The sequence below is a fragment of the Physcomitrium patens genome, chromosome 7, assembly GCF_059467195.1.
Source record: "Physcomitrium patens ecotype Gransden chromosome 7, ASM5946719v1, whole genome shotgun sequence".
Lineage (NCBI taxonomy): Eukaryota > Viridiplantae > Streptophyta > Bryopsida > Funariales > Funariaceae > Physcomitrium > Physcomitrium patens.
In genome coordinates this window covers 17,235,232-17,246,550 of record NC_143416.1, presented here as the reverse complement: position 1 = coordinate 17,246,550, position 11,319 = coordinate 17,235,232, and the positions used below count along the sequence as shown (strand labels likewise).

Genomic DNA, 11,319 nt, shown 5'->3' with positions numbered 1-11,319 from the left:
TTATATTAGCAGAAACAGTTATACGAAATTTTAAAAAGTAAATAATTGAGAACTGTGACATATCCGCACACAGACTTGCAGTTGACGACTGTTTTAGAATATCTCCTGAGTGAAGATAGCAACCCGATTGGAGAACCAGTTAAAAATCTTCACAAGCAGCGAGAAATCTACTTGTGAACATCTACTTAGTCCAAAAAAGAAGCCACCCCACACATCTGTCTGGAATAACCTCTCTTATTTATCGGGACATGTCGACATATCGTGGAAGCCAGAAGATATTCGGGTGCGAAGCGTGGTACCAAACATGAAATTCTTTCTGAATCTCACTTTCACACCTCGATCCCTTGAAGGGTCAACGCCTCCTCTGGAATGTCTCCATGATATTGGTGACCTGTCTCTCGAATGCAATCACTTTTTCCCTGTTAAACTCAGCTGGTATACGCTCCTTCGGAACTCTCATATAAGGGATCATTCTGTGGAGAACGTCCTTATAATGCTTCAGCTTTTGAAGTTGCTCCGCTGGCATAGGCTGCGCAAAGCAAGTTTCATATCTTAGCTGTGTCGACTCAGTCGTCAGAAATGCGAAAAATCAAACATCAAAAACCCAACAGCTCCAGTCCTCAACGTGAATTGAACGAAGACTCATATCTTGGTTGCATTTGAGGATATACAATGACATACCAGTAGCATGGGTTATTACTGCTCAACAAAAAGAAAACTTTATATGTAATTGATTGTTTACTATTACAGCATTTAATATTATTGAAGGTTGCACATAAATACTATCTTACTTCATTATAAATGATTATTACATAGACGTGTGTATTTATTTTAGTTTTATATTTTCATATTTATCATGCAAACATGTATGGCCTAATGCACATATATATTTGCCTATCTGTGATGTATTAAAAAAAATAGAAACACAAATCGAATGAAAAAACATGTAGTGACACATGTATATATGCGTCACCTAATAAAATGACTCATAGAATTACATTGCAAGGATAATCTTCTTAATTATGAAGAATGTTTATATATTCTAAAAGGTCAAGCATAATTATGTGCACTTCAGGCATGACATGACTATTAAGTAACAGTACATTTTAGATAAAACAAAACCTTGTAGTTTATCTCAAGAGATTTTTTGTGGCCTTGTATGCGAAATAGTGCGACCTTAATCGACGTTGAATAAAACCAAAAGAGGAATTCAAATGAAATTAACTTCTGCAGACCACCTGAAGAAGTGTGAGCACGCAAACTTAGTAGTACCTGGTTACTTCGGGCTGTAAGAGTCGAATACAACTCAACCATACTACTCAGATGCGTGTTGCTCAGAGCTTGAAGCTGCAATACCAACCATACACATAGTTCAGAATAAGACCATCAGTGATGTAAACTGGTACATCAACTTCACCTCGGTTATGTTTCCTTTGCGGGATAACGCATACCTTGTTGTGAACGAAGTCCCTTTCATCTTCTGCTCCAGTCTGTAAACAAGGAAGGAAACAAACACCCAAACACCAAGAGAGAACCATCAGATGTACGATCCGAGAAGAGTAATATCCAACAAGGGGCACCTGAGTGTCAAGCTCCACGAAAACAAAAGCAAAAAATCGAACTAAACACAGTGAAGAAGAAACACATATCAGTTTCACTCGGGCGACATTTCACCTGCCCCAAATTATCCATGCTTCGGCACTAGCGTCGAATAAGTCGAAATACTTCACACCCATAAATTTCGAAGCCTCCCTTAAGAACGCCGATTGCAGACGTTACATCGTTCTTAACAAACTGTGCAAAACTCAACCAAGAATTATTACGAGCGCACTTGTGCGTACACATGTAAACAACAGAAGAGCGATATGCACAACCCTAGCTAAGAGGATGCACGCTGATATATGGCTACACCCTAATAGATACCGAGATTGTTCAAGCTCTGAACAAAACACTACACAGCAGCCTTCCTTAGCTTACCTAAAGAACTCCGACAAAAGGCGGCACTACCTGCTATCTGTACAGACTCAAACAGAGCAAAGGGTGCGCATTCCGGCATCCACTCCAATGTAGGGATTGCAAGCAATCTCCAAAACGTGTTGCACAAACCTCTTTATTGAATGGACTGGATCGAGGCATCTCGGCATCTCCAACATGTCCGCCCTCCAACATGTCCGCCCTCCAACATGTCCGCCCTCCATGTCCGCCCTCCAACATGTCCGCCCTCCAACATGTCCGCCCTCCAACATGTCCGCCCTCCAACATGTCCGCCCTCCAATATGTCTGCCCTCCAATATGTCCGCCCTCCAACATGTCCGCCCTCCAACATGTCCGCCCTCCAATATGTATGCCCTCCAACATGTCCGCCCTCCAACATGTCCGCCCTCCAATATGTCTGCCCTCCAACATGTCCGCCCTCCAACATGTCCGCCCTCCAATATGTCTGCCCTCCAACATGTCTGCCCTCCAACATGTCCGCCCTCCAATATGTCTGCCCTCCAACATGTCCGCCCTCCAACATGTCCGCCCTCCAATATGTCTGCCCTCCAACATGTCCGCCCTCCAACATGTCCGCCCTCCAACATGTCTGCCCTCCAACATGTCCGCCCTCCATCTTGTTTGCCCTCCTTGTTCTCCTACGTTCCCTCCCATTGTTCCCAATAAATTGATCCACGGTTCAGATTGAATCTGAGCGAAAGCTATGATTTGACGGTCCACCATGGTGCAGCCAATCGATTTAGGGAGGTTTCTACAACACAATTCTAAGAGGCTTTCAAGCCCTCAACACAACTTGTTCCAAAAACCTCCCTGTTCAATCGACTCGCTCCGCCATTGTGGAGCATCAAATTGCAGCTGCCGCTCAGATGCAATATCAATTACTGATCAGATTTCTAGGAACATAAGGAGGAAATGTAGGAGAACTAGGGAGGTGGGTAATTTGGAGGTCCGTAGGTTGGAAGCCGGGCAGTTCACAAGGTGGTAGGTTGAGAACTCAGAACCGATTGGGCCCACATGGATCTACATTGATATGGGTGCTAAATTTTGTTCAAAGTATGCCTCTGAATCCCACTATTCAACCAGCCCTCTTGCTTGAAACAATTTTTTTTGTGGTCATACACAACATCACTCAATGTACATAATACTTTTATTCTCAGGAAGAATTCTTATAACTTATAAATTTTACTAATTAATTTTTTTTCAAATATAAATATTTTACATAGATATTTTATAAACAAAGATTCATCATTGATTATTTTCTTTGTAGAAGAAATAAAATATAGATTATTATATTCTTGCAGTAATTTTTAAATTTACACATGTTCTATTGAATTTTTTTGTAAAATCTTATTATTATTATTTTTTAATTTAATTTTTTTAAAACCTCATGTAATTGAATTTCTCTTTAAAATATTACTTTAGTATAAGATATTATACAATTTTATTTTTTTAAAAGTTAATTTGCAAATCATAAAACATTTTTTACAAGCATTATGTATCTAAGTAGGTTTAAAATTAAAATAAAGGTGGTCATAAAAACCACCACTGAAGTGAAGTCTTTTTATTATATACAATATTAAATACCACATATGAAATATCATAAAATCAAATTAAATCCTTACATAAAGTGCCAAAGTTCGCATCCACACTCTTAATTTTGAAGAACAATTCTACATCTTGGCCAACAATGCATCTCTTCATGAGATACATGAAATTCAGCGAATCTTCAGCATTATGTCCCCGATTGCCCAATAACAAAATGTCTGTTCAATTCTCAGGGCTGCACAAGTGCAATGGCATCACCCCAACCAAGCTGCACATCATTGTACCTTCAACCGCATGCAGCGAATAGAAGTCTGTACACTATTTGGAATTCCAACATGCCAACGCTCTTCTCCAGTTCAGGAAAGATCGAGAATCGTCCCAATTACGAAGTGCACAGAACTGCCCCAACAGCTGCTGTTCCCCTCGGCTTGAGTGGGTTTCAGACTCGGTATCAAACAGCACAGCGCACGGGTTTCAACAGCCTCAATTACATACCGCACAACTGAAGTTGTTTCGGCATAACAACAATTGTTGATCTTGGTCAGCAGAAAACAAGACGGTCAAGTATCGCTACAGAGGGCCATTCGGATTCCAACGCACATCTGCTTCTTGTACTCATCAGTACTCTGGGAGAACGGCATTGACATCAGCTGTTGTCGACAGACACAAAACTTTCCTCGAATGATAAAACATGATAAACATCATCCAATGAGACAGAACTTCCTCCCTTCATCAGCCAAGAATTTATCAATCAAAGAATGCAGCTTTTATTCAATCGAATAGTGTTTCAAACAAGAATGTCGTCCGAGATCCATTTCAAATAGTCATCTACATCTTGAATGGAGCCTGGAGCTTGTCAACGACATGCTGGTTGACCTTGAATGTCTGGGATGCCTGACCCGAACAAGGTTGCGGGCAGTGACACGGTACCGGGGTTGGAGCTGCTGAACCCGACGTAAGCGATCACTGGCCTGTGGCTCAAGTTGATCTGTAAGAAGAAAGTTTAGGTCTTAAGTTTTGAAGTGATAGTCTTAAGGGTTTGGTTTAATACTTTTGCTTTGAGGTTTGAAAAAAAAAATCCAAAATAAAGAGGACAAAATATTATACTTGAAGAAATCTAATATACTTTCTGTCTAAAAATATATACTTGACAGGTTCAAACCTCATCATTTGTGACAATAATTGTCAAGTATATATGTTATAACCATAGGTAAAAATCTAATTCTATGTTAGTTCTCGATGCACGTACTGAATGTTTATTTCGCCGCATAATCTGCATCACCGCAGCCTTCGAGCAGTGGGGCATCGGTGCTACTAGTGAACCTGCATGGTCCCCGCGATGTAGCAGAAAATAGGGGTGACAACCTGATAGTGCTGGCGCTGAGGGCTCGTCGAGAACTGTGCTACCACGCTGACTGCATAGCTGATATCCGGGCGGCTGAGAGTCAGCATAGAGTAACCATCCCACAGGAGCGGTGTCGGAGAAGGATGGCTGAAATGCTTCGGCATTGTCATCCAACTTGGTGTTGAGAGTGGTGCAATCCCCGAACCCTAACCGGGCTAGGATTTGATGCAAGTATTTAGTCTGGTCGATGAAAATGTCACCGTCAGTCGTCAACCGGAGGATATCCAGCCCCACGTTCTAGTCCGCGCTGGAACGTGTAGTTGCTAAGTGCTCTTTTATGTAATGGATGAGGGCTTGGACGGGCGTTGGTGAAGAACATGCGGCAAGCCCATCGTCCACGAATAGCCTGATGATGAGGCTCGGCTCAATTTTTGAAATGTAGACATAAGGATTGGCTTCTATGGATTCCAGATCAAATTTTGTAAGAAAATAGTTGAACATTTGCTTTCAGATCTGCCCGGATTATTTTAGACCATACAAGTTTGCAAATTGTTTATGGATGCTGGCCATGGACTTTGAAGCCTGGGGCTATTGCATTTACATTTCAGTGTGAAGAGAGCCATGGAGAATGTTGTTCATATGTCAAACTTGAGCAGTATAAGTTTGTGAATATCTCGGAAAGAAGACAAATGCCACTTCCTTTTATAGAACTAGATAATAATCAAGAGTTCGGGGTAGAAGAAGTCTTAAATTCAAAGTAGTGCCAAAATAGATTAAAATATCTTGTTCATTGGCATGGATATAATATTAACAAATACACATGGAAGCTAACAAAGAATTTTGTAAATGCAACAAAGAAGGTTGAGGCCTTTTATCGATGACATCTTTTAAAACCAAGATGAAGAATTACAAAGTTCCATGAAAGATGATGACTGCTCCTCGTGGAACTTGTTCCTAGAAAGGGTAATAATATCATGAACATATATATTTATCCCAGTAGTTACTTATATGATTAGGTAGAAATAGGTAAATGTAGATTAATTTCATAAAGTCTTTTAGAAAAGCTTCCTAGAAGCTTAGTTTTGATTTTAGATGTATTTATAGGATAGAAACTTGGCAAATAAGTTAACTAGGTGTTAATAGCTTGTGGAACAAGCTCACTATATAACACATACATAGATAACTTGCCTTGTAAGTTAAGACATGTGGCTAGCAAAGTCAACACGTTTTGGAGGTCTTATAGGACATCGCCTCGTAGTTCTTAGTTAAGAATATATATAGAGGCAAGATGTTAAGGACATGAATTGGAAGATGATGTATAAACCAATGAAATCCATGTCAAAGAAAAAATGATAAAATTGAAATAAAGAAGTACACATATTAAAAAGAAATTGGAATGGCTTATTGTCAAAAGATAAGAAAACTTGAAATTCTTGAAACTAGATTAGAAGCAAGAAAAGAATTGACAAGAGTGAAGAGGGTTTCATTCTTGCTTCTACATATACTATCTAACTAGGTGCTATGTGGCGATATTCTATAGGACCTCTAATATGTGTTAACTTTGTAGGACACATGCCTTGACTTACAAGGTAAGTTTTTCTATATATTCACCACATAGTGACATGAACATATGCATGTAAGCTAGTAATTACTTGTATAAATAGGTAGAAATAAGTAGAAGAATTTAAAAGTAAGTTAGTTTTATAATATCTTCTATAGAAACTTTTTAGAAGCTTCATAGATGCTACTTTTAAGTGACTTTAATTGACTTTTTGGATTAGAAATATGGTCAATAAGTTGGCCATATTCCATACATATTGTTAGCTTGAAGACCAAGCTAACTATGTGGCCCACACATAAAAAAACTTGCCTTGTAAGTCAAAGCATGTGTCCTACAAAGTCAACACATATTAGAGGTGCCATAGAATATCGCCATGTAGTACCAAATTAGATAATATATAGAGAAACAAGAGTAAAGCCCTCTTCACTCTTGTCAACTCACTTCTTGTTTCTAGTCTAGTTTCAAGAGTCTCAAGTTTTCTTATCTTTTGGCATTAAGCCATTCCAATTTCTTTTAAATATACGTACTTTCTTATTTTTATTTTGTCACTCTTTCTTTGACACAAATTTCATTAGTTTATGCATCATCTTTTAGTTCATGTCCTTGATAGATTGGTAAGAGTATATTTACAATATCAAAGCTTTGTCTTGTTTTGATTAAGAGTGGATTACTCCTTTTTCATGATAAGACATAAGCAAATTAGAAGTTGTAGATTACCCTCTTCTAAATTGATATTATTTTTAATATTTTCTTTGTCCTCAAGTCATTTCTTTTACTTGACTTGAGTGGTATTAGATATTTTTGTGAGTATTATTATGGCACAACTTTTTGAAATGAAGAGTACAATGGCACAAATGCAAGAACAATTGAGGGAATTGATGCTTGCGATGCATCAACTTGGCTTACCACCACAAGGATCAACAAAAATGATAGGAAGTGAGGATATTGAGATGATTAGAGCTACTTCAATATCTGCACTAAGTCATATCCCTCCACCCATGGTGGAACATCCTTCAAGTGTTAAAAAATCAAGAGTTGCTTTGTCCAAGAAGTTTGATGGTACAAGATCTAAATTTTGAAGATTTATCAATCAAATATAACTTGTGATTGAACTTCAACCTCAAAGCTATTCAATTCCAGGATCATAAGTTAGATTCATTAGTACACTTCTTTCAGGTTTAGCACTATCATGGTTTTCAACTTTCTTAAATGACAAGATCTAATATTGGATAATCTAAATAGATTTTTGGTAAAATTTTGATCCACGTATGGAGAACATGATGCAACTCATATTGCAACCAATAAGATCTATATTTTGCAATAAGACAATCGATTTATAACGTTATATTCTTTACAATTTTGACAACTTACAATTGATATCAAGTAGAAAGATGTTGCACTTATTAGCCAATTTTTCTATGAATTATGATATGAAGTAAAGAAATTGATGTTCAATTTACATGATCTTCAAATATTGAGTCAAACAATTGAATTTGTTTTTAAATGCTACAATCAACTTTTTAAATTTTAATTTGAGAGTTACACAAATGGGCCTCAACGTTACTACAATTTGATGGCAACACCAACATCTCTTCAATACATACATTCAGAAGTAGAGGATATGCAAATTAATGTGGTACATTTTAAACCTCTTACTAAGTAAGAAAAGACTCATTGCTATCAAGAAGGATTAAGCTTATATTGTGGAAAACCTAAATATACTGTTCAAAATTGTCTAAAGAAGTGACAAAATCACAAAATGAGGAGCATAGTTGTCAAAGAAGATAATGTGTTAGAAAATAAATTTGTCCAGCTATAATAAGGACTATGCAGTTGAAATTTTGTACAATTTTTAATAAAGGTCCTACCCTCTCTTTAGAACCCTCTCTTTATTTTATAATAGATGTGTGATTAAGACCTAATAATTATAGAGCCTGTGCCTTGATAGATTCAAGGCCTCATCTTGTTTCTTAGATGTAGAATTTGTTAAAAGTCATAAAATACCATTAATAAAAAAAAACTAAACTTATTCATGTAGAAGTCATAGATGGTTGTCTGTTGTCTTTTGGTGATGTTATTCATGAAACACTTCCTATAGATGTAACAATAAATGGTCATAGTAGTTGTATAATCTTTAATATAATTAGATCTCCCTCTAATCTAGTCATTTTAGATTTATCATGGTTAGAAAAATATAATCCTTGCATAGATTGTATTTCTCATATCCTTGACTTTTCTAAAAGTATAATTAAGAGTGAAATTAATTTAATAGATAGTCATAAGTCTAGTGCAATTAAACCTATGTTTGTAGGTGTAAGAGTTTTTTTGTATGCTGGAAAAGAAGGATCACCTTATGTCATTTACGCCACACCTATTTGTAATGATGCAAAGACTTTAAGTGGTATTTTCAGCCAATATCAAGAATTTCAAGATGTATTTAAGAAGAAGAATGCAGATACTCTTCCAAAACATTGTCCCTATGATTACTCAATTGACCTTCAAAAAGGAGCACAACCACTATTTGGACCAATCTATAGTTTATCACAAAATAACTTAGTTGAACTCAAAGAATATATTGAAGAAAATCTTGCCAAGAATTTCATACGCCATTCCAAATCACCAGTAGAAGTTCCAATCTTATTTGTGAAGGAGAAAGATAGGTCATTGTAGATGTGTGTTGATTATCGAGGATTCAACAAAATCACCATAAAAAATAGGTACCTTCTATCTTTGATATCTGGACTTCTTGATCAACTAAATCAAGCTAAGATCTACACAAAAATAGAACTATAGAGAACATACAATCTAGTACATATTAAAGAATGAAATAAATAGAAGATTGCATTTCAAACTAAGTATGGACATTTTGAATACAACATCATGCCTTTTGGACTTACAAATGCACTAGTAGCTTTTCAACATCTAATGCATGATGTTTTTTGAGAGTTTTTGGACGTTTTTATTGTCTGTTATCTGAACAACATCTTAATCTATTCTAAAAATACAAATGAACATGAACTTCATGTTCGTCATGTGTTACAAAAATTAAGAAATATGGGACTCTATGCCAAGATAAAAAAGTGTGTATTCCTCACTACTCAAGTTGACTTCTTATGATACATCGTTTCAAATGATGAACTTGTGATGGATTCTAAGAAAGTTCAAACTATTATGGATTGGAAGATTCCAAAAATGATAAGAGATGTCCAATGCTTTTTCAGCTTTCTAACTATTATAGGATCTTCATCAAAGACTTTTCTCAAGTTGCAGCTCCATTGACATGTTTGATTTGCAAAGACAAATTTGAGTGGAGCAAAGAAGCTAAAGCATCTTTTAAAATAATAAAGTCAACCTTTATTTTTGTACCAATCTTGTATCCCATCAATTTTTTTAAGGCATTTTTTATGGAAATAGATGCATTAGACTTTGCTTTGGATGCCATATTATTATAAATGAGAATAGATGATAAACTTCATTTAATAGCTTTTCATTCCAGAAAATTTTTACTAGCCAAGATTAACTATGAAATCCATCAGAGAGAACTTCTTGTAATCATGGATTCATTTCAAGAATGACGTCATCATCTAGAATGCACTTCTAATCTATTCACTATATATACAGACCATAAGAATCTTAAGTACTTCATGTCAACACATGTTTTGAATTGTTCCCAAGCCCGTTCGAGCATGTCTTTATTAAGATTTGATTTCAAGATCACATATCAATCCAAAAAATAACAAGATTTATTAGATGCCCTTTCTAGATATTCTTATCTTGTATCAAAAGAAAAAAATATATCTTTTGATCAACAAAGAATGATTCTTTTGAAGTCAAAGCATTTTCATCTTTGAGTGATAAAATTAACATTGATTGTTGATCCAATCTTTATGAAATAAATCCAATCAAGTATGTCTTCTGATCCTTTTATTCACAATATCAAGAATCCTTCTTCTAAGTCCCAAGATACTTCTAAGTTTGAGTTCAAAAACAACATACTCTATTTTGAAGGTTGATTATATGTTCTAAAAGGAGAAGCATGGTTATGTGTTTTTCAAGCATGTCACGATTTTCTAGCAGCAAGACATTTTGGATACAACAAGACTTTGGAGCTTATATTTAGAGATTTTTGGTAGCTACAAATGTAGAAAGATATGAAAGAATTTGTTTAATCATGCGATATTTGTTCAAGTTCAAAAACTCCTTGTCATCGACTTTAAAAACTTTTTCAACCATTACCTATTCAAGAACAACCATGGTCTTTTGTTTCTATGGATTTCATCACAGTGTCGGGGTAGAGAGAATTTGCCTCAAGAAAACGTTGGGCTTCTAGCTGTCACTAATTGTTCAATCAAGCTTTAAAATAATGGAAGCCCTAAGTTTATATATAATTTTTTTTTTTGAGCAATTACACCAAATACACAAGCCTCAAGTAACCAACAACATCCAAAATATGATAAAGTCCTCTAAAACCTTGTATATCATTATTTGGAAATTTTTTTGAACTTCAACACCTTATATCTCCTAATCCGACCGTCCAAACAAACTCAAATTTTACATGAGATACTGATGGATTCTTATTAACTTCTACAACAAATTTCAACCACAAATTCTTTGCGAATCTTGAGATATCTTGAAAATCCTAACAGTGACTTCAAACCCTTGTCTTTATACACCTGTGTGCAATTTTCTTCATATCTCACAAAATATAAGCTCAAATGCCATGAGATTTATATGTATATCTTTTTAACACAAAATTTTACATTTCAAAAAAATTTTGAGCCAAAAATTTGTCCAAAAATAAGTTATGGCTCCAACCATTACTATAAACAAAACCGCTCTCTTACTGTCCTTGATTTGGAAGTGCCGCCTTCAA

The 11,319-nt window shown here is 35.9% G+C and overlaps 1 protein-coding gene and 1 long non-coding RNA gene across 3 annotated transcripts; both read right to left on the bottom strand.

Moving 5' to 3' along the window:
- On the bottom strand, nt 1–2,071 carry LOC112285226 (mediator of RNA polymerase II transcription subunit 15a-like). Of its 2 annotated transcripts, none has more exons than XM_024525909.3 (5): nt 1,978–2,071; nt 1,675–1,794; nt 1,452–1,490; nt 1,273–1,347; nt 1–529 (listed from the first exon to the last, which is right to left on the bottom strand). In XM_024525909.3, the coding sequence occupies exons 2-5, from the start codon at nt 1,690–1,692 to the stop codon at nt 353–355; spliced, it is 309 nt and encodes a 102-aa protein (XP_024381677.1). In that variant the 5' UTR covers nt 1,693–1,794; nt 1,978–2,071; the 3' UTR covers nt 1–352. The 2 variants fall into 2 exon arrangements, with proteins under 2 accessions (XP_024381677.1, XP_024381678.1); XM_024525910.3 differs by having other exon boundaries at nt 2,008–2,071.
- A 2,212-nt stretch (nt 2,072–4,283) lies between these two features.
- On the bottom strand, nt 4,284–6,467 carry LOC141045641 (uncharacterized). Its single transcript, XR_016504297.1, has 2 exons — nt 4,790–6,467; nt 4,284–4,528 (listed from the first exon to the last, which is right to left on the bottom strand). It is a non-coding gene; the product is annotated as an uncharacterized LOC141045641 (long non-coding RNA).
- Between the last annotated feature and the right edge of the window lie 4,852 nt (nt 6,468–11,319).